Genomic DNA, 25784 nt, shown 5'->3' on the forward strand with positions numbered 1-25784 from the left:
GTGTGTGCCAACCACTGTTCTAAGCACTGGGGTAACAATAATAATAATAATGATGGTATTTGTTAAGCGCTTACTGTGTGCCAACCACTGTTCTAAGCGCTAGAGTAACAATAAGAATAATAATGATGGTATTTGTTAAGCACTTACTGTATGCCAACCACTGTTCTAAGCACCGGGGTAGCAATAATAATAATAGTGATGGTATTTGTTAAGCGCTTACTGTGTGCCAACCACTTTTCTAAGCGCTGGGGTAACAATAGTAATAATAATGATGGTATTTGTTAAGCGTTTACTGTGTGCCAACCACTGGTCTAGGCGCTGGGGTAACAATAATGATGGTATTTGTTAAGCGCTTACTGTGTGCCAACCACTGTTCTAAGAGCTGGGGTAACAATAAGAATAATAATGATGGTATTTGTTAAGCACTTAATGTGTCCCAACCACTGTTCTAAGCGCTGGGGTAACAATAATAATAATGATGGTATTTGTTAAGCGCTTACTATGTGCCGATCACTGTTCTAAGCGCCGTTGTAGATACAAGGTAATCAGATTGTCCCATGTGGGGCTCACAGAGAAGCAGCGTGGCTCAGTGGCGAGAACCCAGGTTTGGGAGTCAGAGGTCATGGGTTCTAATCCTGCTTCTGCCACATGTCTGCTGTGTGACTATGGGCAAGTCACAACTTCTCTGAGCCTCAGTTCCCTCATCTGTAAAATGGGGATTAAAACTGTGAGCCCCACGTGGGACAATCTGATCACCTTGTATTCTCCCCAGCGCTTAGAACAGTGCTTTGCACAAAGTAAGCGCTTACCAGATATTATACAGAGAAGCAGCATGGCTCAGTGGAAAGAGCCCGGGCTTTGGAGTCAGAGGTCATGGGTTCAAATCCCTGCTCCGCCGCTTGTCAGCTGTGTGACTTTGGGCAAGTCACTTCACTTCTCTGGGCCTCAGTTCCCTCATCTGTAAAATGGAGATGAAGACTGTGAGCCCCCCGTGAGGCAACCTGATTGCCTTGTAACCTCCCCAGCGCTTGGAACAGTGCTTTGCACATTGTAAGTGCTTAATATATGCCATCATTATTATTATTATTATTATTCTCTGGGCCTCAGTTACCTCATCTGTAAAATGGGGATGAAGACTGTGAGCCCCCAGTGAGGAAACCTGATTGCCTTGTAACCTCCCCAGCACTTAGAACAGTGCTTTGCACATTGTAAGTGCTTAATATATGCCATCATTATTATTATTATTATTATTATTCTCTGGGCCTCAGTTACCTCATCTGTAAAATGGGGATGAAGACTGTGAGCCCCCCGTGAGGCAACCTGATTGCCTTGTAACCTCCCCAGCGCTTAGAACAGTGCTTTGCACATAGTAAGTGCTTAATAAATGCCATCATTATTATTATTACCTCATCTGTAAAATGGGGATGAAGACTGTGAGCCCCCTGAGGGGCAACCTGATCGCCTTGTAACCTCCCCAGCGCTTAGAACAGTGCTTTGCACGTTGTAAGTGCTTAATAAATGCCATCATTTTTATTATTATTATCCCCATTTTCCAGCTGAGGGAACTGAGGCCCAGAGAAGTGGAGTGACTTGCCCAAAGTCACCCAGCTGACAAGAGGCAGAGGCGGGATTAGAACCCACGACTTCTGACTCCCAAGCCCGGGTTCTTTCCACGGAGCCACCCTGCTTCCGCTATGCCTCGTGGCTAGAGCCCGGGCCTGCGAGTCAGAAGGGTTCTCATCCCGGCTCGGCCCCCGGATGACGCTGGGAGGGTCACTTCACTTCTCCGGGCTCAGGATCCGGGATGTCATCACGCCGCCCGGATCCGCCCCGATCCCATCTTTATCCCCTTGCTTCCCAAGTCTCTGCTGACGATGATCAAGCCCCGGGTGCAGGATGCGGGGAGCTTCCTCCTCCAGCACATCCAGAAGGACCTGGAGCAGCTGACCAAAACCCTGGGCAAGAGCGCCGACGACACCGTCAACGTGGTCCACCTCGTCCTGGGCGGCCTCCTCAAGACGCCCCGGCCAGTCTTGGGCCACGGTAAGGACGGGTACGGCCGAGGGGCCACCGGACACCCCCCCCCACCCCGCCCCGGGTGTGCATCTACCTTTATTTCTATTTATTCTGACTACTTGACACCGGTCCGTATGTTTTGTCTAGTTGTCTGTCTCCCCCTTCTGTTCATTCATTCATTCAATCGCATTTATTCATTCAGTCAGTCGTCTTTATTGAGCGCTTACTGTGTGCAGAGCACTGCACGAAGTGCTTGGAAAGTACAAGTTGGTCACATCTAGAGACGGTCCCTACCCAATAGCGGGCTCACAGTCTAGAAGGGGGAGACAAACAACAAAACATATTAACAAAATTCATTCGGCCATATTTGAGTGCTTACTGTGTGCAGAGCACTGCACTAAGCGCTTGGAAAGTACAAGTTGGTAACATCTAGAGACGGTCCCTACCCAATAGCGGGCTCACAGTCTAGAACGGGGAGACAGACAACAAAACATATTAACAAAATTCATTCAGCTGTATTTATTGAGCGCTTACTGTGTGCAAAGCACTGCACTAAGCGCTTGGAAAGTACAAGCTGGTAACATCTAGAGACTGTCCCTACCCAACAGTGGGCTCACAGTCTAGAAGGGGGAGACAGACAACAAAACAACACATATTAACATATTTACTCTAAGGTCTCTCCCCTTCTTACTAGACTGTGAACCCATTGTTGGGTAGGGACCGCCTCTAGATGTTGCCGACTTGTACTTCCCAAGCGCTTAGTCCAGTGCTCTGCACATAGTAAGCGCTCAATTAATACGATTGAATGAATGAATGAATGAGCCATGGCTGCATTGAGCGCCATGGGGATCCTTTCAGAAAATGGCACCGCATTTGAGGTTGACCACCCTTATTGTTTATTTCTTTATATTAAGAAATAATATAATTTGTTTACATCACGTCTGCCTCATGGGCAGGGAATGTGTTTGTGGTTCTGTTGGACTCTCCCAAGCGCTTAGTCCAGTGCTCTGCACACAGTAAGCGCTCAGTAAATGTGATCGCATGAATGAGAAAGCGGACCAGTTTAGGCGGGTGCTGACTTGGGAGGAAGAGCTCAGAAAGAACCCCAAAAACGGGGAAAACCCGAGCATGCTTCCCATTTCTGCGGCATTCCCATTTTGGCACTGCTTCTCCATCCAGAGCCCCTGGGTTTTGACCCGACGCTTTCCACCAAGGAGAGGAGAAACCGTTGGGAAAAGGTCGTCGCGGGCTTGATGGTGCCCCAACTGAAGGTGAGCGGCCCCGTGACGGTCCGGTTGCGGCTTGTCACGTTTGTTTTTATTGTTTATTTATGATGGCATTTATTAAGCGCTTACTATGTGCAAAGCACTGTTCTAAGCGCTGGGGAGCTTACAAGGCGATCAGGTTGTCCCACGTGGGGCTCACAGTCTTAACCCCCATTTTACAGATGAGGTGACTGAGGCCCAGAGAAGTGCCCAAAGTCACCCAGCTGACAATTGGCAGAGCCGCGATTTGAACCCATGCCCTCTGACTCCAAAGCCCAGGCTCTTTCCACTGAGCCACGCTGCTTCTCGCTAAATAAATAGAGTAATAAATATGTCCAAACATATATCCAGGTGTTGTGGGGAGGGGAAGGAGGTAAGGTGGGGGAGATGGGGAGGAGAAGGAGGGGGAGAGGAAGGAGGGGGCTCAGTCTGGGAAGGCCTCCTGGAGGAGGTGAGCTCCCAGTAGGGCTTTGAAGGGATGAATTGCCGGCTGGTGTGGTAGGGGAAATTCTGTGAAGACCCGTGGAAGCCACTTTTTTGTCACGCGTCCATTATATTGGTCCGTCCCTGCTCTCATTCCACCTTCCCGGCATCACTCCTGCTCTCGCTCAGTGTCCTGATCGGTATGGAATAACAATAATGAGCTCACTGTGGGCAGGGACTGTATCTGTTCATTGTTGTATCGTACTCTCCCAAGCACTTAGTAGAGTGCTTTGCACACAGTAAGTGCTCCGTAAATACGATTGAACGAATGAATGAATAATAATAATATGGTCATCGTTAAGCACCTGCTATGAGCCCAGCACTTGTACTAATCACTCTCTGCAACTTTTGGACGTTTGATAGTCACTCCCAATCCCGCACCACTTATCTCCATATCTTTAAATTATATTTTATGAATTCTTTATCTGTATTCACGTCCATCTCCCCCTCTAGACCGTAAGCTTGTTACGGGCAGGGAACTTGTCAGCTAATTCTGTCACGTTGGACTCTCCCAAACGCTTAGTCCAGTTCTCCGCTCCTAAATATGATTGATTGATCGATTGAGTGGTAAATTCAGAGCAGTCAGATTCAGTCCCTGTCCGACACCGGGCTCACAGTCGAAAGGAGAGTGAGAGAACGGGCATTGCATCTCTGTTTCTCGGAAGAGGAAACTAAGGGCCAGGGAAGTAAAATGACTTTTTTCTAATGGTATTTGTTAAGCACTTGCTATGTGTCAAGCACTATTCTAAGCGCCGGGGTGGATACATGTTATTGTCGGACACAGTCCCTGTCCCCCACGGAGCTCATAGTTTAAGAACAGGTATTGAATCCCCATTTTGCAGGTCATTCATTCGTTCAATTGTATTTATTGAGCGCTTACTGTGTGTGGAGCACTGTACTAAGCGCTTGGGAAGTCCAAATCAGCAACGTATAGAGACGGTCCCTACCCAACAGCGGGCTCACGGTCTAATCAATCAGTCAATCAGTCGTATTACACAGTAAGTGCTTGGGAAGTCCAAGTTGGCAACATATAGAGACAGTCCCTACCCAACAGTGGGCTCACAGTCTAAAAGAAGTCTAGAAGCGGGAGACAGATGATGAAATGAAGCATGTGGACAGGTGTCAAGTCATCAGAATCAATAGAAATAAAGCAAGATGCACATCAATAACAAGATGATTGGGAGAGGCCTCCACGGTGGGGGGCCGGGGGAAGCCAAGGGGGGATCGGGCGATGGGGGGAACGAGCCCCGGAGACACTGGAGGGACGGGGCAAACCGGCGAGGTTGCCGGGGCGACCGGGGCCAGGGAGGGACAGGCCGAACTTGGGTCTCTGGTCCAGAACCTGGACGAGGCCCTTCGGGAGGTGAACCGCCGCATCAGCCGGGACGAACGCATCACCTCCAACCTGGTGGCCAAGATGGTTTACGGCGACCCCACGCCCTTCCTGAGCCGCCTGCCCCGTCCCAGCACCGTTCACTGCTCCAGGATCTGGACCTGCAGGAAGAAGGTCAGCGTCGACCACCTCCGTCACGTGGTGGAGCAGCGGGACGGCCGGGACACGGTGCCCATCCTCTGGCACTTCCTGCAGAAGGTCAGTCCGTCCCCCCGCCCCACCAGGTGGGCTTCTGTGATTCCCAAACAACTCGCGGACAGACCACGGGCTTTCCCACGCATCACACCGCGTCACTGCTCTGAAGACTTCTCATCCCCGGGTGGGCTCAGAGCCGGGTCTTTTCCCAATAGGAAGGGGCCGGGGGGCTTCCAGCTTGGTTGGGGTGTGGGTCCCCCAGACTTGCAGTGAGCCAGAGCCCACCAGAGACTTAAACTTGCCCCTGGCGACAATCCCTCGGAGATTTCCCTTTGCCCTGCAAATATAGAGAAGCAGCGTGGCTCAGTGGAAAGAGCCCGGGCTTTGGAGTCAGAGGTCAGGGGTTCAAATCCCGGCTCCACCAACTGTCAGCTACATGACTTTGGGCAAGTCACCTCATTTCTCTGGGCCTCAGTTACCTCGTCTGTAAAATGGGGATTAAGACTGTGAGCCCCCCGTGGGACAACCTGATCACCTAGTAACCTCCTCAGTGCTTAGAACAGTGCTGTGCACATAGTAAATGTTTTATAAATGCCATTATTATTGCTTTGCACATAGTAAGCACTCTATAAAGGCCATTATCATTATTATTATAATTATTATTATTATGACACCAGTAAGCTCATTGTGGGCAGGGAATGTGTCCGTTTAGCATTGTAATATACTTTCCCAAGCACTTAGTGCAGTGCTCGGCACACTGTAAGTGCTCACTAAATATGATTGAATGACTGAATGAATAATAATGATGGTGGTATTTGTTAAGCGCTTACTAAATGCCCAGCACTGTACTAAGCGCTGGGATAGATACGAGATCATCGGGTCCCACGTGGAGCTCACGGTTTAAGAGGGAGAATAGCTGTCATTCATTCATTCATTCATCAATCGTATTTATCGAGCGCTTACTGTGTGCAGAGCACTGGACTAAGCGCTTGGGAAGTCCAAGTTGGCAACATATAGAGACAGTCCCTACCCAACAGCGGGCTCACAGTCTAGAAGGGGGAGACGGACCACAAAACAAAACATATTAACAAAATAAAATAAATAGAATAAATATGTACAAATAAAATAGAGTAGTAAATACGTCCAAACATATATACATATATACAGGTGCTGTGGGGAGGGGAAGGAGGTAAGGCGGGGAGAAGGGGGAGAGGAAGGAGGGGGCTCAGTCTGGAAGTCGAGGGAACTGAGGCCCAGAGAAGTGAAGCAACTTGCCCAAGGTCACCCAGCAGACAAGCGGAGGAGCTGGGATTTGAACCCAGATCCTCTGACTCTCCGGCCCGCACTCCTCCTACTAGACAAGGTCGCTTCTCTGGAAATCTACCAGAACGAGCTACCGCCCACCCTCCAGACCATCTCACTCCCTAGTCTGCTTTATTCTGGTGGTGTTCCTTAAGCACTTACTATGTGCCAAACACTGTGTTTCACTAACCGGCGGGGCCAATCCCCGATCATCTTGGGCCTGGTGGATAACCCGGCATCCCTGGACACCCCGTCCCTTTCCAGGAAGGGGAACTGAGGCTGGTGAAGTTCTTGCCCGAGATCCTGGCCCTGCAGAGAGATCTGGTCAAGAGGTTCCAGAATGCCTCCGATGTCGACTTCCACACCATCAGAGTTTTCCTCAACAGCCACCGATCAGGTCGGTCTTTCGTTCATTCATTCATTCATTCAGCCGTATTTATTGAGCGCTTACTGTGTGCAGAGCACTGTATTAAGCGCTCGGGAAGTACAAGTTGGGATGTTCTCTCTTTTTTTAATGGTATTTGATGATGATAATAAGTCGTCAGTTCGCTTTTCTGGGCCTCGGTTCCCTCATCTGGAAATTGGGGATGGAGACTGTGAGCCCCATGTGGGACAGGGACCGTGTCCAGCCCGATTTGCCTGGATCCACCCCAGCGCTTAGTACGGTGCCTGGCACGTAGTACGTGCTTAACAGATACCATGATTATTGTTATTGTTGTTGATAAATACGATCGACGGGTTGATGAGGGTGAGGGCGGGATGGGTGGTTATGCGGGCTTTCCCTCTTTTGTGTTCCAGATGGGATGAGGTGTCTGATTCAGGAGAGAGTAGAAATTTTCCTTTCCACGTGGAACCACCTGAGGCAGTCGATCGATACCAATGGTGAGTCTTTCCGTGACCTTGAGGAGAAGGGACACGTCCCAGCGCTTGGGAATTGTAAGCGCTTAATAAACCCCATCAATATTATTGCCTCAGGGCCTCTTTCCTCTCCAGTCCAATCAATTAATCAATTGTATTTATCGAGCCCTTCCTAAGTGCAGAGCATAGCAGTCCAACCCTACGCCTCACTGTCCAGCTTATATAGTAATGATGGTACTTGCTAAATGTTTTCTACGTGATTTATTACTCTATTTATTTGTACATATTTACTATTTATTTTATTTTGTTAATATGTTTTCTTTTGTTGTCTCCCCCTTCTAGACTGTGAGCCCACTGTTTGGGTAGGGACCGTCTCTGTATGCTGCCAACTTGGACTTCCCAAGCGCTTAGTACAGTGCTCTGCACACAGTAAATGCTCAATAAATACGATTGAGTGAGTGAACATTGTTCTAAGCACTGGGGTAGATACAAATTAATCAGGTTGCACCCAGTCCCTGTCCCAAGTGGGGCTCACGGTCTAAGTAGGAACAGGATTTAATCTCCATTTTACAGATGAGGTCACTGAGGCACAGAGAAGTGAAGTGAGTCTATGCACCGGTGGGGATGGAAGGCTCAATCGCCAGCGCTTCAGCTGTACTACCGCGTTTTTGGAAAAACTGCCATCACCATGGAGATATTTATTCTTCTAGACTGTGAGCCCATTGCTGGGTAGGGACCGTCTCTAGATGTTGCCAACTTGGACTTCCCAAGCGCTTAGTACAGTGCTCTGCACACAGTAAGCACTCAATAAATACGATTGATTGATTGATTGATTGAGTCGCCTGAGGTCACCCGGCAGACGCGTGGTGGAGCCGGTATTAGAACCCAGCTCCTCCGAGTCCCAGGCTCTTCTTCCTTCCCCTAGGCCACGCTGTGTCTGTCAATCAATCAATCAATCAATCGTGTTTATTGAGCACTTAGTGTGCAGAGCACTGTACTAAGCGCTTGGGAAGTCCAACAAAACAAAACATATTAACAAAATAAAATAATTAGAATCAATATGTACAAATGAAATAGAGTAATCAATACGTACAAACATATCTACAGACATACGACAGGCAAGCGGCGGACCTGGGAATAGAATCAATCAAATTTATTGAGCGCTTACTGTGTGCAGAGCACTGTACTAAGCGCTTGGGAAGTCTAACAAAACATATTAACAATATAAAATAATTAGACAATAACTTAAGCACTTACTCTGGGCCAAGCACTGTACCAAGCTCCAGGGGCGGAATGAGATAAGCAGGTGGGACGCAGTCACCTCCCCACGTGGGATACCCAGTCTAAGGCAGGGGAGAGGAGGTATGGAATCCCCATTTTACAGATGAGGTAACTGAGGCCCAGTGAAGTGACTTGCCCAGAGTCACAGAGTAGGCCAGGGGCGGGGCTGGGATTAGAACCTGGATCCTGTGATGACCAGGCCCGGGCTCTTTCCACTAGGCCACACTGTGGCGTGGGGGCTTAATAGATACATTCCATCGTATTTATTGAGCGCTTACCGTGTGCAGAGCACTGTACTAAGCGCTCGGGAAGTCCAAGTTGGCAACATATAGAGACGGTCCCTATCCAGCAACGGGCTCACAGTCTAGAAGTCTCTGTCTCCCCCTTTTAGACTGTGAGCCCACTGTAGTGTAGGGACTGTCTCTATATGTTGCCAACTTGGACTTCCCAAGCGCTTAGTACAGTGCTCTGCACACAGTAAGCGCTCAATAAATATGATTGATTGATTGATTGATAGAAGAATAAATATCTCCATGGTGATGGCAGATTTTCCAAGAACACGGTAGTACAGCTGAAGCGCTGGCGATTGAGCCTTCTGTCCCCGCCGGTGGTGGTCCTGCCGGCCGGGGCCTGGGACCTAATGGAGGAGCGGGTGGGCGGGCGGCGGGGGGAGCCCATCGCGACGGGCACACGGAGGCTCCGTAGAGGAGGCCCCTTCTCTGATAAACCCCTCCCCGCCACCCCCCATTTGTTTGCAGGTGAGATTAAGCTCCCCAAAGGTTACTGCGATGCCGCCCTAACCCTGGACAGCGAGTTTGAGGTCCTCCTGCCCCGGCGGCGGGGGCTGGGCCTCTGCTCCACCGCTTTGGTCAGCTACCTCATCGGCCTGCACAACCACTTTATCTACACGGTGGAAAAGTACACCAAGGAGAGCAACAGGTGGGCAGGGGGCGTCCAGCAAGCAGCCGGTTCACCCTGGAGGCCGGGGTCCCCGACACCGTCGTCTCGCGGTCACCCGGACGGGCATTCTGGACCGGGCGTTGACGGGGTCCGCTCTCACGGGGCCTCTCTGGGGGCCAGGCTCCCCCTGCCCACGTGCCCACAAAGGGAGTTGGTTGTCTTGAGGTAGATAATCGCCAGAAAATTAATTAATTAATAACAACAATGATGGCATTTATTAAGCACTTACTGTTCTCCCCCTTCTAGACTGTGAGCCCACTGTTGGGTAGGGACCATCTCTATATGTTGCCAACTTGGACTTCCCAAGCGCTTAGTCCAGTGCTCTGCACACAGTAAGCGCTCAATAAGTACGATTGAATGAATGAATGAATGAATATGTGCAAAGCACTGTTCTAAGCTCTGGGGAGGTTACAAGGTGATCAGGTTGTCCCACGGGGGTGCTCACAGTCTTCATCCCCATTTTCCAGATAAGGTAACTGAGGCCCAGAGAAGTGAAGTGACTTCCCCAAAGTCACACAGCTGACAGTTGGCGGAGCCGGGTTTTGAACCCATGACTTCTGACTCCAAAGCCCGGGCTCTTTCCACTGAGCCACGCTGCTTCTCTAATGATTGAATGATTAATTCATTCATTCAGTCGTATTTACCGGGTGCAAAGCCATGTGTGCAAAAACGGCTACGGCCTTGGTCTCGGCAGTAAGTAGCTAGATAAAGAATTGTATGTATTGAGCGCTTACTGTGTTCAGAGCACTGTAACGGAATTAGAGGATGCTTTCCCTGCCCGCAACGAGCTTACGGCCTAGAGGACGAGTTTATATTTCAGGCCCTACATCCAGCATCTGAATCGCTGTGCCTCGATTTCCCCCCAGCTACTCGGTCAGCCCCTCGGAGGTGACTGACCTGCACGTCATCAGCTACGAAGTGGAGCGTGACTTGATCCCGCTGATTCTGGCCAACTGCCAGTACAGCGTGGAAAAAGGAGGGGAAACCTTGCAGGAGTTCGACCTGGAGAAGATCCAGCGGCAGGCGACCGGCCGTTTCTTCCAGGGGAAGCCCCACCTCACCCTGAAGGTAACGTACGCTCGTGCCCCGGGGACTTTGCTCAGCAATTCATTCAGTCGTATTTATTGAGCGCTTACTGTGTGCAGAGCACTGGACTAAGCGCTTGGGAAGTCCAAGTTGGCAACATCTAGGGACGGTCCCTACCCAACAGTGGGCTCACAGTCTAGGAGGGGGAGACAGAGAACAAAATGAAACATATTAACAAAATAAAATAGAATATGTACAAATAAAATAAATAAATAGAGTAGTAAATATGTACAAACATATATACAGGCATGGGAAAGAATCAGAGGCAGATGATCAAGGGATCAAAATATTGATCCAAGACAATGGCAGAGACTCAAGCTTTTACTGCGCAGAAGAAGGCAATGGTAAACCATTTCCGTATCTTTACCAAGAAAACTCTATGGATACACATACCAGAGCGACTTCATAATAGAAGATGGGTCATTCTGAAGAGAGTGTGTCCATGGAGTCGCCATGGGTCAGAAACAACTTGAAGGCATTTTCAGGAGACTGGGCCAAGCACCGTACTCAGCTCTGGGGTAGACACACGTCAATCAGGTCCCACATGGAGCTCACATTCTAAGTAGGAGGGAGCACCGATACTGAATTCCCATTTTGCAGATGAGGGAACTGAAGCACAGGGAAGTAAAGTGACTTACCCAAGGCCACACAGCAGGCAAGCGGCAGAGCCGGGACTAGAACCCAAGTCCTCTAACTCCAGGGCCAGTGCTCCCTCCACTAGACCCTAGCAATGCCCCCCACCCAGGTGGGCGGGGGAAGCCACGCCTGAAGGAGGAGAAGCCGTGCGGGCTAGTGGTTAGAGCCCGGTCTTGAGAGTCAGAAGAGCCTGGGTTCTCCGCCCGCCTCCACCGCTGATCTGCTCTGTCACTTTCGTTTGTTAGTATGTTTGGTTTTGTTCTCTGTCTCCCCCTTCTAGACTGTGAGCCCACTGGTGGGTAGGGTCTGTCTCTATATGTTGCCAGTTTGTACTTCCCAAGCGCTTAGTACGGTGCTCTGCACACAGTAAGCGCTCAATAAATACGATTGATTGATTGATTCTCTGGGCTGCAGTTCCCTCCTCTTCTAGACTGTGAGCCCACTCTTCTAGACTGTGAGCCCACTGTTGGGTACGGACCGTCTCTATATGTTGCCAAATTGTACTTCCCAAGCGCTTAGTACAGTGCTCTGCACACAGTAAGCGCTCAATAAATGCCATTGAATGAATTGAATGAATGAATCTGTAAAATGGGATTTAAGACTGCGAGCCCCTGCTGTGTGATCTTATTAGCTTGAATCTGCCCCTGCACTCAGAACACAGAGTAAGCGCTTAACACATACCTATTTAATAATAATAATAATAATGGCATTTATTAATCGCTTACTATGTGCAAAGCACTGTTCTAAGTGCTTGGGAGGTTACAAGGTTATCAGGTTGTCCCACGGGGGTGCTCACAGTCTTAGTCCTCATTTTACAGATGAGGAACTGAGGCCCAGAGAAATTAAGTAAGCTGCCCAAAGTCACACAGCTGACAATTGGCAGAGCCAGGATTTGAACCCGTGACCTCTGACTCCAAAGCCCGGGCTCTTTCCACCGAGCCACGCTGCTTCTCTATTTGTTCTGATGATTTTGACACCTGTCTACATGTTTTGTTGTCTGTCTCCCCCTTCTAGACTGTGAGCCCGTTGGTGGGCTCTATATGTTGCCGACTTGGACTTCCCTAGCGCTTAGTCCAGTGCTCTGCACACAGTAGGCGCTCAATAAATACGATTGAATGAATTAATTAATTTTAAAAAAAGGGTGATTGCCGTTGGCATGGGACCACCGCCCACTAGCCCCCACCAATCTGCCTCGCCCAGTGGTAGAGGAGGAGGAGGAGGAGGAGTAAGAGCCCTCTGGAGCTCCTGGTTTGATGTGGTACGCGACTTTAGGCGTTTCTGCGAGTCGTAGGTTCGTTCATTCAGTCGTATTTATTGAGCGCTTACTGTGTGCAGAGCAGAGAAGATGAGTAGGAGCCTTCGGCTTCCGTTTTGCTACCAGGCTTGGGCTGATCCCAGCTGGAGAATGGCTGTGGAGCCTGAATTTGAAGCCCACGGGCCTCGCCATTGATGCCTGCCGCTCTGACCCCGGCGGGGTCCACAGCGCGTTTAGTCGGCAGCATCTTCTCTCCTCTCTCTCCACAGGGGATCCCCACTCTAGTGTACAGACACGATCGAAACTACGAGCGTTTGTTTCTGGACATCAAGAACAAAATGCCGCAGGTGAGTACGAAAGCGGAGCACGGGAAAGGTCGGCCGGAGACCGGACAGAATTCTGGTCTCTAAAACAAAAAAATTCATTCATTCAATCATATTTATTGAGTGCTTACTGTGTGCAGAGCACTGTACTAAGCGCTTGGGAGAGTACAAGTCGGCAACATATAGAGACGGTCCCTACCCAGCAGTGGGCTCACAGTTTAGAAGGGGGAGACAGACAACAAAACAAAACGTGTAGACGACAGGCGTCTAAAAATGACAGGTCTCACCTTCTCTCTCAGTTATTTTCCAAAAGCACCATGCTATTCCTAACAGATCTGTAGTTTGAGGGCGAGGGGGAAAGGCTGAGGTCAAAAGTTAAATGGACCAGAGATTTTCAAAGCCCGATCCTGTCCCCAGTGCTGTCACCGCTTTGCCGTGTGACTTTGGATGAGTCACTTCCATGTCTGGACCTCAGTCTTCATCCCAGTCCGAGAGCAGTAAAAAATAATCAGAGAAGCCGCGTGGCTTAGTGGAAAGAGCCCGGGCTTGGGACTCAGAGGTTGTGGGTTCTAATTCCAGCCCTGACTTTGGGCAAGTGACTTAATTTCTCTGTGCCTTATTAGTGTTGTAATTATTAGTTTTAGAATCAGAGCTAACTTTAAGCACTTATGGTGTCAGGTTCTGGGAAGGAAACACAGGCACTCATCTGTAAACAGTTCCCGGCCCACAAGGGGTTCGCCAACTAACTGGGAGGATTGACCGGAAGGGAAACGGTGACCGGTTAAATTAAACATTCGTCTAATTCCCACACTCCTCTGGCATTCCGACCGGGCCTCCCTGTCGGAACCGTACTCCCCCTTCCATGTGTTCCCGATGTTGGATGGGCAGCCCAGGCCCACCCTCCTCGCCGGCGAGGAAGGGGCTTTTCTCCCGCGGGTTCCAGGGTCCCGAGTGCGGAACTCGAGGCCTCTGGCCCGGAAGCGTCGACGGGGGAGAGGACGAGGCACCCGTTGGGCCGTGAGAGGGGCTGATCTCTTGTCTGTTCCCATCCCCAGACCTCCCTCCCCAACTCGGTCACCAACGCGATCGGCGGACACCTGCAGTCCTACAGCGACGTCTGCGAAGCCCTCTCGGTCACGGAAATCACCCTGGGCTTCCTGGGCACGGCCGGCGGCGACCCCAACATGCTCCTGATCCCCTACGTCCAAGACGTCCTGCGGATGGGCGACCAGATGGGCTCCCCCGTACTGAAGGTGGGCCCCGGGCCGAACCCGACAACGAGGGGTCGGGGTCTCGGGGTGGAATATCCGGCGCCCCTTCGGGTCTGTCACGGGGCGTTCACCGGTGCCTCCGTGCCCGCCTCACGGTGTCGGGCACCATTCATTCAATCGTATTTATTGAGCGCTTACCGTGTGCAGAGCACTGTACTAAGCGCTTGGGGTGGCCTGCCTCCTTCTGGTCATCCGGATTTGCCCAGTTGTCTCTGCCTCCCGCCGTCATGCTTTTTCCCCAGTTTCGGAGCGGTTCCCTTTTTTAACCTGCCTTCCGAATCCTAGATCGGAAGGGCTCAGTCTGTTGGTAGAGTTTCCCCGTGAAAACGGAGTCGGGGTGTGCTGGTGGAGAATCCCCAGCGAGGGCGGGAAACCCCGTATCCAGTCGGACGTTCATTCATTCATTCATTCATTCAGTGGTATTTATTGAGCGCTTGCTGTGCGCAGAGCACTGTACTAAGCTCTTGGGAAGTCCAAGTTGGCAACATATAGAGACGGTCCCTACCCAACAGCGGGATCACAGTCTAGAAAGGGGAGACAGACAACAAAACAAAACATATTAACAAAATAAAATCAATAGAATAGTAAATATGTACAAGTAAAATAAATAGAGTAATAAATCTGTCCAAACATATATACAGATGCTGTGGGGAGGGGAAGGAGGTAAGGCGTGTGGGGGGGGGCGGTAAGCACCTTTCTAAGTGCTGGGGAGGTTACAAGGTGATCAGGTTGTTCCTCAGGGGGCTCACAATCTTAATCCCCATTTTACACATGAGGTAACTGAGGCCCAGAGAAGTGAAGTGACTTGCCCAAAGTCACCCAGCTGACAATTGGCGGAGCCGGGGTTTGAACCCATGACCTCTGACTCCAAAGCTCGGGCTCTTTCCACTGAGCCACACTGGGCTAAGGGTCCCCTCGGGGGATGGGAAAAGCTGAGCATAGTAGACGTCCCTGGGGTCAGAACTGTATGCCCTGCCCCTCAGTGGGTCCCCTCTAAGCCACTGCTAGGGCCGCAACCCCAACAGAGGGACGATGAGACCCCCTCGTGTCCGCCCCCGAGGTGAGCGCTGCCTGTAGATCTCACGCCCCAGATTGGCCGCGCCACCCCATTCATTCATTCATTCATTCATTCATTCAATCGTATTTATTGAGCGCTTACTGTGTGCAGAGCACTGTACTAGGCGCTTGGGATGTACAAGTTGGCAACATATAGAGACAGTCCCTACCCAACAGTGGGCTCCCACTCATCCACCTAGAGCAGCATGGTCCAGCATTTAGAACAGCTCTCGACATGTATTAAGTGCCTAACAGCAACAATAATAATAATAGTAATAATAAAAGAGCCATAGTGAGCAGAAGGAGGGGTTCATTTCATAGTACAGTGCCTGGCACATAGTAAGCGTTTAGCAAATACCATTCAAAAAAAAAAATCCCTTCCAAAAGGCCTTCCCTAATTAAGCCCTCTTTCCCCCAGCTCCTTCTCCCTTCTCTGACATCTGTGCATTTGGCTCTGTGACCTTTGGTTATCTACTACTCGTTCCACCTTCAACGCCTCTTCAGTGCTTACATACATCTCTTTAAGTTATCTATTATAAATTATTGATGTGAATGTCTGTCTCCCCATCTAGACTGTAAGCTCATTGTGAGCAGAGAACGTGTCTACCAACTCTGCCTCCCAAGGGCTCAGTACAGTGCTCTGCATGCAGTAAATGCTCAATAAATAATAATAATGATGGCATTTGTTAAGCGCTTACTATGTGCAAAGCACTGTTCTGAGCGCTGGGGGGGATACAAGGTGATCAGGTTGTCCCACGTGGAGCTCACAGTCTTCATCCCCATTTTACTAATGAGGTAACTGAGGCTCAGAGAAGTTAAGTGACTTGCCCAAGGTCACACAGCAGACATGTGGCGGAGCCAGGATTCGAACCCATGACCTCTGACTCCAAAGCCCGGGCTCTTTCCACTGAGCCACGCTGCTTCTTGCATTCATTCTTTCACTTGTTCATTCTTGCGAATGAATTACTATTCATTCATTCAATCGCATTCAATAAATGCAGTTGAATGAATAATTATAATAATGATGATGGTATGGTATTTGTTAAGCACTTACTATATGCCTGTCCCACAGTCTTAATTCCCATTGTACAGATGAAGTAACTGAGGCACAGAGAAGTGAAGTGACTTTCCCAAAGTCACCCAGCTAAGTGGCCGAGCCGGGATTAGAACCCACAACCTTTGACTCCCAAACCCGGGCTCTTTTCACTAAGCCACACTGCTTCTCTATGGAGTATGAATGCAGTAAGCGCTCAATAAATACCATCGATGCTGAGGAGGAGTGGGGGGAAAGGGGGTGTGGCGGGAGGAGGTGTCCAAAGCGAGGGGTCACCCAAGGCCTTCCGTGACTCAGTGTCTCTCTTTTCCGCCAGGCCCTGAGCAGGTGTCACCTTAAACACACCATCGCGCTGTGGCAGTTCCTCTCCTCCCACAAGTCGGAACAGCTGCTGAGACTCAAAAAGGTACTTCCGGCCCCGTTGGTCAATTATTTCTGGTAACGCCTGTCTCCACCGCCTCTATTCATCTAAATCGCATTTATTGAGCGCTTACTGCGTGCAGAGCACTGGACTAAGCGCTTGGGAAGTCCACGTTGGCAACATCTAGAGACGGTCCCTACCCGACAGTGGGCTCACAGTCTAGAAGGGGGAGACAGAGAACAAAACAAAACATATTAACAAAATAAAATAAATAGACTAAGTATGTACAACATATAGAGACAGTCCCTACCCAGCAGTGGGCTCACAGTCTAAAAGGGGGACACAGAGAACAAAACCAAACATACTAACAAAATAAAATAAATAGAATAGCTACGTGCAAGTAAAATAAATAAATAAATAGAGTAATAAATCCGTCCAAACATATTTACATATATCCAGGTGCTGTGGGGAGGGGAAGGAGGTAAGGCGGGGGGATGGGGAGGGGGCGGCTCAGTCTGGGAAGGCCTCCTGGAGGAGGTGAGCTCTCAGTAGGGCTTTGAAGGGAGACCCTAGACTGTAAGCCCGTTGTGGGCGGGGAATGTTTCCCTTATATTGTTTTGTTGTCCTCCCCTAGCTCTCCGCCCAGTGCTCTGCGCACAGTAAGCGCTCAAAAAATTGGATTGAATGAATCTTATATTGTTGTACCCTAGCAAGCGCCCCAAAAATTTGATTGAATGAATCTTATATTGTTGTACCCTAGCAAGCGCCCAATCCAGTGCTCTGCACACAGTAAGCGCTCAATAAATACGGCAGATTGATCGACCGGCAGCTGGTTTTGGGGATGGAACACGTCTACGAACTCTGTTGCGTGTCCTCTCCCAAGCGTTTAGTCCCGGGCTCCGCCCACGGTAAGCGCGCAGTAAATACGACAGACAGATTGGTCCGCACTCAGTAAGCGCTCGATACATACAATGGACTGACCGACTGGAGCCGAACCTCTTCCCCCTCCCGACCGTCTGCTTTTCCCGCGTCCCGCTTTTGACGTTTCTCTCGTCATCCCTCCCCTCCCGCTTCTAGGATCCATTTGGGGAAATCAGTGAGGCGTACAAGGCCGAACTCAGCGCCGGAAACACCCAACTCCTCAAAGCCTTCCTGAATCAAGCCGGGCTGGAGGCCTTCCTGCAGGAGCTTCATGAGATGATTGTCCTGAAATTGAAGCACGCCCAGGAGGAAGGGGAATTCAACCCGGAATGGGGGTGAGTCAGTCAATCGATCGTATTTATTGAGCGCTTACTGTGTGCAGAGCACTGGACTAAGCGCTTAAAGGGAATCGTCCCTGGGTGGGCTCGAACCACCAACCTTTCGGTTAACAGCCGAACACGCTAACCGATTGTGCCACAGAGACCACACTAAATACTAAACTAAACCACACTAAGTCCTGAATCGAGCCCGGGCCTCGGAGCAGGGACCTCTAGAGATCAAGCACGGAGCAGGACTCCCACGCCCGGTGCTGTAGCCACAACACCCTGCTCCGTGCTTGATCTCTAGAGGCCCGGAGGCCGGCTGACGGACTCGATTTACCGTCATGAGAACAGGACCAGGATGGGGGAGAGGGTGGCCGTTGCTAGACTGGCTTATCTTTTAAACTCCCCGCGAGGCCGTCTGAAACAGTAACTCCCGAGAATTAGCGAGGCCTAGTAGAAAGTGGGAGTCGGGGGACCCTTCCACTTGTCAGCTGCGTGACCTTGGGCAAGTCACTTCAATTCTCTGTCTGCAGTTTCCTCATCTGGAAAATGGAGATTAAAATCTCTGTCGTGCCTCCTTCTTTTGGGATTACATCCCCCCCGATAGACCCGCATCTGCCCCGGCGCTTCGGATGGGGCTCGATGCGTTGTAAAGGGCGCTCAACGGACGGCCTACTTAGGATGATTGTCTGTCCCCGTTTTTCAGCTTGGGAGACACCCTGGTGAGTTATATCGAAACCAAAGAGAGTGACATCCCTCCGAGGCTGGAGTCCAGCTTCCCCGGAGAGATCCTCCTCTCCCACTGCGTGGCCGTCTGGAAGGCCACCGCGGCCCTCAAGCTGGACCGGCGGCTCCGATGAGGGACCGAGACGTCCTGCCCGCGGCCCTCGGCCTCTCCCGCCCCGAGGGCCGAGGTGTCTGGGGCCTCCCGGAACTGGCACGTCGCCCACCCATGAAGGCCGTGGGCGCCGCCTCAGGGAAGGGGAGGACGCACGACTTGAAGCTGGGAAGAAGCCATCGCGTTGGGCATCCCCAGACGGGGCGGGGGCCGAATCCAAGCCCGCCCGTACCCCCTCCGTCCCGGGCCCACTCCGCTCCTCAACCATTAAGCCTCTCTCTCCTACTGGCGCCGGGTCCGTAGGGTGGCAAGGCCGGCTCTTCTGTCCCGGGCGCGTCTCTCAGGATCCCAACCCTCTGGGCGTGGGCGGCCAGGTGACGAGATGACCGCCCACTCCCTGCTTCCCTTAGCTCAAACCGCGTGTGCCGCTGCTTTCCGGCCGAATCGTGTCGGGTGGGGGGTCGGCGCGTCTCCCCGCCCTGCCCCGAGGGGTCCCAGAGCGAGGGCCAAGTGAGTGGTTTCCAGGAGGAGGTGTCCAACATCCCCCTGAGATGATGCTGACTTTCCAGCGAGAGTGTGAAGCACAGGTCGGCTTTCTGCGATATTTAGATTTCCCTCTTCGAGTGCCTTCTCCCCGCTCTGAATCTCTTGTTTGTCCACCATCGCCGGTTGGGCCGCACAGAGAAGGTGGAGGCCCTGTGTGTCCGTGACACCAACTTAGCCACACCAACCTGGCCGGTGGGAGACTGCCATCAGGAGGGCCCGCCCGGAGGGACCACTCGGCCGGCGTGTGCCTCGGTTTCCGCGGGAAGTCGGGCTCCCGAAAGATGATCATCACGGTGTCCCTTTGGGAGACCGGCGATCCGGTCGATCCCGAGGCCTTGTGGTCTGCAGCCATTTTCCCGGACCCCGCTCCTAACGTCTTCCACCTTTCTAGAAGAAACTCCATCGACACGTCAGGGCCTCAGCCGGGACGGACCTCGGCCGAACCGGGTCTGCCTTCCTCACTCCCATTGCTTCAGACCATTCCTCCCCTCCCCGGCTCCGCCCGATGCCTTTCCTCAGTTGTTCCGTGCCTTAATAGTAGCCACTCTCTGCAGGTCAGGTGAGGACCTGTATAACTACGCTGCATTTTTTTTCCGTTCTGTTTTTTATGAAGGACTTTTGTATAAAATTTTGTACTTTCTCAGAGTCTCAACCGTCCCGTCCGGCCGCTTGGTGACTCCGCGTCTCGACGTGAGCTCGGCCTAGGACGCGGCGGAGGGGGAGTTTTTTGGCCGTTGTAATTCCCGCTTAAATAAATGTCTCTTTGCCCCTCAATTTTCCATCCCGTTTTACTCCCTGGTGACCGCTGGGCCCGATAGGGAACTGACCGGAGCTCAGGGGAAGACTTCCGTTTGAAGGGATTTTAAATGGGGAGTCAATCCTAGTCTCCCTCCTGCTTACTCTGTGAGCCCCGTCAGGGGGGAACGGGTTATCTTATATCTTTCCCATTGCTTTGTACAGCGCTCGGCAAGCAGTAAGCACCTAACAAATACCACAGTTAGTTATCATTATTATTGGACAGAGTACGGCACCGAGCTACAGAAAAGGCACTCAATCATATTTATTTAGCGCTTCCTGCGTGAAGAGCACTTTACTGAGTGCTTGGAGGAGTCCAGTAGAATTCGGAGATACAATCCCCGCTTTGGAGGAGCTTATGGGCGCTAAGATAAACTGTAGGGAGGAAGAAGCAATGGAGTATAAAGATATGTACTTAATAATAATAATAATTGTGGTATTTAAGTGCTTACTATGTTCCAGGCACTGTTGTTCTCTGTCTCCCCCTTTTAGACTGTGAGCCCACTGTTGGGTAGGGACTGTCTCTATATGTTGCCAAATTGTACTTCCCAAGCGCTTAGTACAGTGCTCTGCACACAGTAAGCGTTCAGTAAATACGATTGATTGGGGTGGATACCAGCAAATCGGACACAGTCCCTGTCCCACGTGGGGCTCACGCTCTCCATCCCCACTTTAGAGATGAGGTAACTGAGGCCCAGAGAAATGAAGTGACAGTGCTTTGCACATAGTAAGTGCTTAAATACCACTGAAAAAAAAAGTGACTTGCCCAAGGTCACTCAGCAGACAAGTAGGAGAGTGGGGATTAGAACCCATGACCTTCTGAGTCCCAGGACTGTGCTCTGACCACTCGACCGTGCTGCTTCTCCGGTGGGAGTGGGCAATGTGCCCAAATGTTGAAATTCCAGGTTCCAGGGAAGAGGGGCCGGGATGGGGAAATGAGGAATTTATCAGGGCAGACCTCCTGGGGGAGATGTGCCGGCCTAGCCTTGCCTACCGTGCTTAAGCCAGACTTAAAGTCTGAGAGCCAGACTTTATGGCACTAACCCACCTTGTGCGAGTGTCCCGCACTTTTCTTTTTCGCTGGACTCTAACAGAGACAGCAGCTGGGGCCGTACTATAAATCTCCAGAGCTCATTTTGCCCTCTCCCTTCCCGAAGCTTCTGGGTGAATAATTTAGTCCTCGTTATGGGAATGGGATTGGGTAATTTGTTAGCTGACACAGCCACGAGTTGTTTCAGTTCCTCTCCAGGCCTGGGATTATTTAGAAAAATGATTTCTACCAACTCCACTCGGGAAACATTTTTTTTTTTTTTAATGGCATTTAAGCGCTTACTATCCGCCAAGGCACTGAGAAGCAACCCGGGCTTGGGAGTCAGAGGTCATAATAGTAATAATAATGATGGCATTTGTTAATCGCTTACTCTGTGCAAAGCACTGTTCTAAGCGCTGGGGAGGATACAGGGTGATCAGGTTGTCCCACATGGGGCTCACAGTCTTCATCCCCATTTTACAGATGAGGTAACTGAGGCTTAGAGAAGTTAAGGGACTTGCCCAAAGGCACACAGCAGACACGCGGCGGAGTCGGGATTTGAACCCATGACCTCTGACTCCACCACTTAGCTGTGTGACCTTGGGCAAGCCACTTCTCTGTGCCTCAGTTACCTCATCTGTAAAATGGGGATGAAGACTGTGAGCCCCACTGGGACAACCTGATCACCTTGTATCCCCCCCCAGCGCTCAGAACAGTGCTTTGCACATAGGAAGCGCTTAACAAATACCATCATTATTATTATTATTATTACTACTAAGCTCTGGGGTAGATACAAACTAATCTGGTGGGACACAGTCTGTGTTCCGCATGGGGCTCACGAGTCTTAATCCCCATTTTACAGATGAGGTAAGTGAAGTACAGAGAAGTTGACTAACCCAAGGTCACACAATCAACAAGTGGTGGATTCCTCCTGCACCAAGTCTTGTAGACTATTTTAACATCTTGTTCCATTGCTTTCCTTCCTTGATCTTGACTTCTAGACTGTGAGCCCGCTGTTGGGTAGGGACCGTCTCTATATGTTGCCGACTTGTACTTCCCAAGCGCTTAGTACAGTGCTCTGCACACAGTAAGCGCTCAATAAATGTGATTGAATGAATGAATGAACCCAGGTCCTTCCGACCTGCTCCATCCTCTAGGCCTTGCTGCGTCTCTGCCAACAAATTTCCAGTTATTAGTAGTCCATGATGGAAAGGTCAACGCCAAAAGATTTTCCTTGTAGATAAACCACCTGCTCCAACCTTCTAATAATAATTTTATAATTGTGGTATTTAAAAGCTTACTGTTCATTCGATCGATCGTATTGAGCGCTTACTGTGTGCAGAGCACTGTACTAAGTGCTTGGAAAGTACAATTCAGCAACAAAGAGACACAATCCCTGCCCACACCGAGTTTACAATCTAGAAGGGGGAGACAGACATCAAAACAAGTAAACAGGCGTCCAAGCGCTGTACTATTCATTCAATCGTATTTATTGAGCGCTTACTGTGTGCAGAGCACTGGACTAAGCGCTTGACTGGGGCAGATACAAGATAATCAGGTCTGGGCCCACATTCAAAGTACGAAGGAGAACAGGTATAGAATCTCCACTTTGCAGGTGAGGGAACTGAGGCACAGGAAAGTGACTTGGCCTAGGTCACACAGCCAGTAAGAGGCAAATCCGGGATTAGAACCCAGATCCTCTGACTCCCAGACTTGGAGTCTTCCCACTAGGTTATGCTGCTTCACTGCTTCAGCAGGGTAGATACAGTTCATTCATTCATTCAATCGTATTTATTGAGTGCTTACTGTGTGCAGAGCACTGTACTGAGCGCTTGGGAAGTACAAGTTGGCAACTCAGGACCCCGGTTTCCTCGAGACATTGAAATACTCCTGTCAATCTTATTTATTGAGCACTTCCTGTGTGCAGAGCACTGAACCAAGCGCTTAGGAGAGTCCGATACATCTTTTTTTTAATGGCATTTATTAAGCGCTTACTATGTGCAAAGCACTGTTCTAAGCACTGGGGAGGTTACAAGGTGATCAGGTTGTCCCACGGGGGGCTCACAGTCTTAACCCCCATTTTACAGATGAGGGAACTGAGGCCCGGAGAAGGTAAGCGACTGACAGTTGGCGGAGCCGGGATTTGATCCCACGACCTCTGACTCCAAAGCCCGGGCTCTTTCCACTGAGCCACACTGCTTCTCTTGCTTCTCTTCTCTTCAATCAATCATATTTATTGAGCGCTTATTGTGTGCAGAGCACTGTACTAAGCGCTTCTACATCTGTTAGTAGAAACGCCCCCTGCCCGTAAGGAGCTTGCAGTTTAGAGCGGGAGACAGTCATTAAAATCAATCCATCGCTGGTATTTATTAAGTGCCTAACTGTTCATTCATTCAATCGTATTTATTGAGTGCTTACTGTGTGCAGAGCACTGTACTAAGCGCTTGGGAAGTCCAAGTTGGCAACCTATAGAGATGGTCCCTACCCAACAGTGGGCTCACAGTCTAGAAGGGGGAGACAGAGAACAAAACAAAACATTAGGAGCACTGTACTAAGCGCCGGGGAAAATACAGTTCAACAGAGTTGAAAACAGTTAGCAGCTGAGCTGGGGGAAGAGTACTTGAAGTGGAGGAGGGCAGCACCCTGATGTCTTGGATTGCATAACTCAGCATAATAATTAGCATTTATATTGCATTTGGAATTTTCTAAGCACTTCACAGTCATTAATTAAGCAACCCCCGCAGTGCCCACCGTTATTAATCTTCAATTTTACAGATGGGGCGGGGGCGGGGAGGGGGAATAAACAAGGCAAATGTCTTTTCGCATCACAGTGACTCTGCCAACAAAGCTCTCGGGAAAATCTTCCTGTTCCGAGGATCTGCTTAGGAGATGAAAACCTTGTCGGAAGGAGACCCTTGGGACCTGTAGACCGTAAGCTCGTTACGGGTGGGGAATGTGTCTGTTGATTGTCGTACTGTCCTCTCCCAAGCGTTTAATACAGTGCTCTGCACACAGTAAGCGCTTAATACATACTAATAAAATAATAATGATAATGATGGCATTTGTTAAGTGCTTACTGTGTGCAGAGCACTGTTCTAAGCACTGGGGAGGATACAAGGTGATCAGGTTGTCCCAAGTGGGGCTCACAGTCTTAATCCCCATTTTACAGATGAGGGAACTGAGGCCCAGAGAAGTGAAGTGACTTGCCCAAAGTCACACAGCTGACAAGTGGGGGAGGCAGGATTTGAACCCACGACCTCTGACTCCAAAGCCCTGGCTCTTTCCACTGAGCCACGGAGTTGAGTGACTCGCCCAAGGTCATTCAGCAAACCTTGTGACTGCCAGGCCCGTGCCCTAACCCTACGCAGCAGACAAATGGCAGCCAACTTCCTGACTCCCAGGCCCGTGCCCTGTCCCCATGCAGCAGACAAATGGCAGCAAACCTTGTGACTCCCAGGCCCGTGCCCTGTCCCCATGCAGCGGACAAATGGCAGCAAACCTCCTGACTCCCAGGCCCATGCCCTGTCCCCATGCAGCGGACAAATGGCAGCAAACCTTGTGTCTCCCTGTCCCGTGCCCTGTCCCCATGCAGCAGACAAATGGCAGCAAACCTTGTGACTCTCAGGCCCGTGCCCTGTCCCCATGCAGCAGACAAATGGCAGCAAACCTTGTGACTCCCAGGCCCGTGCCCTGTCCCTATGCAGCAGACAAATGGCAGCAAACCTTGTGACTCCCAGGCCCGTGCCCTGTCCCCATGCAGCAGACAAATGGTAGCAAACCTTGTGACTCCCAGGCCTGTGCCCTGTCCCTATGCAGTAGAATGGCAGCAAACCTTGTAACTCCCAGGCCCGTGTCCTGTCCCCATGCAGTGGACAAATGGCAGCAAACCTTGTGACTCCCAGGCCCGTGCCCTGTCCCCATGCAGCGGACAAATGGCAGCAAACCTTGTGACTCCCAGGCCCGTGCCCTAACCCTATGCAGTGGACAAATGGCAGCAAACCTTGTGACTCCCAGGCCTGTGCCCTGTCCCCATGCAGCGGACAAATGGCAGCAAACCTTGTGACTCCCAGGCCTGTGCCCTGTCCCCATGCAGCGGACAAATGGCAGCAAACCTTGTGACTCCCAGGCCTGTGCCCTGTCCCCATGCAGCGGACAAATGGCAGCAAACCTTGTGACTCCCAGGCCTGTGCCCTGTCCCCATGCAGCGGACAAATGGCAGCAAACCTTGTGACTCCCAGGCCCGTGCCCTAACCCTATGCAGTAGAATGGCAGCAAACCTTGTGACTCCCAGGCCTGTGCCCTGTCCCCATGCAGCAGACAAATGGCAGCAAACCTTGTGACTCCCAGGCCCGTGTCCTGTCCCTATGCAGCAGACAAATGGCAGCAAACCTTCTGACTCTCAGGCCCGTGCCCTAACCCCATGCAGCAGACAAATGGCAGCAAACCTTCTGACTCCCAGGCCCGTGCCCTAACCCCATGCAGCAGACAAATGGCAGCAAACCTTGTGACTCCCAGGCCCGTGCCCTATCAATCAATCATATTTATTGAGTGCTTACTGTGTGCGGAGCACTGTACTAAGCGCTTGGGAAGTACAAG

General features: G+C 50.8%; 1 protein-coding gene and 1 non-coding gene across 2 annotated transcripts in view; one reads left to right on the forward strand and one right to left on the reverse strand.

Annotated features, from left to right (window-relative positions):
• The window catches only part of RNF213 (ring finger protein 213), a 115666-nt gene extending 96585 nt beyond the window's left edge, over window positions 1-19081 (forward strand). Inside the window, exons 55-66 of the mRNA XM_038741969.1 lie at window positions 1863-2043; window positions 3196-3287; window positions 5104-5355; window positions 6859-6991; window positions 7393-7476; window positions 9492-9672; window positions 10560-10761; window positions 12940-13017; window positions 14049-14246; window positions 16691-16780; window positions 17813-17991; window positions 18686-19081. Coding sequence (XP_038597897.1) covers window positions 1863-2043; window positions 3196-3287; window positions 5104-5355; window positions 6859-6991; window positions 7393-7476; window positions 9492-9672; window positions 10560-10761; window positions 12940-13017; window positions 14049-14246; window positions 16691-16780; window positions 17813-17991; window positions 18686-18839 — 1824 coding nt within the window. The 3' untranslated portion in view covers window positions 18840-19081. The remainder of the gene's footprint in view (window positions 1-1862; window positions 2044-3195; window positions 3288-5103; window positions 5356-6858; window positions 6992-7392; window positions 7477-9491; window positions 9673-10559; window positions 10762-12939; window positions 13018-14048; window positions 14247-16690; window positions 16781-17812; window positions 17992-18685) is intronic.
• TRNAN-GUU lies at window positions 18067-18140 on the reverse strand. The gene has a single exon. It is a non-coding gene; the product is annotated as a tRNA-Asn (tRNA).
• Window positions 19082-25784: the final 6703 nt, after the last annotated feature.

Source organism: Tachyglossus aculeatus, unplaced genomic scaffold, assembly GCF_015852505.1.
Source record: "Tachyglossus aculeatus isolate mTacAcu1 unplaced genomic scaffold, mTacAcu1.pri SUPER_34, whole genome shotgun sequence".
NCBI lineage: Eukaryota > Metazoa > Chordata > Mammalia > Monotremata > Tachyglossidae > Tachyglossus > Tachyglossus aculeatus.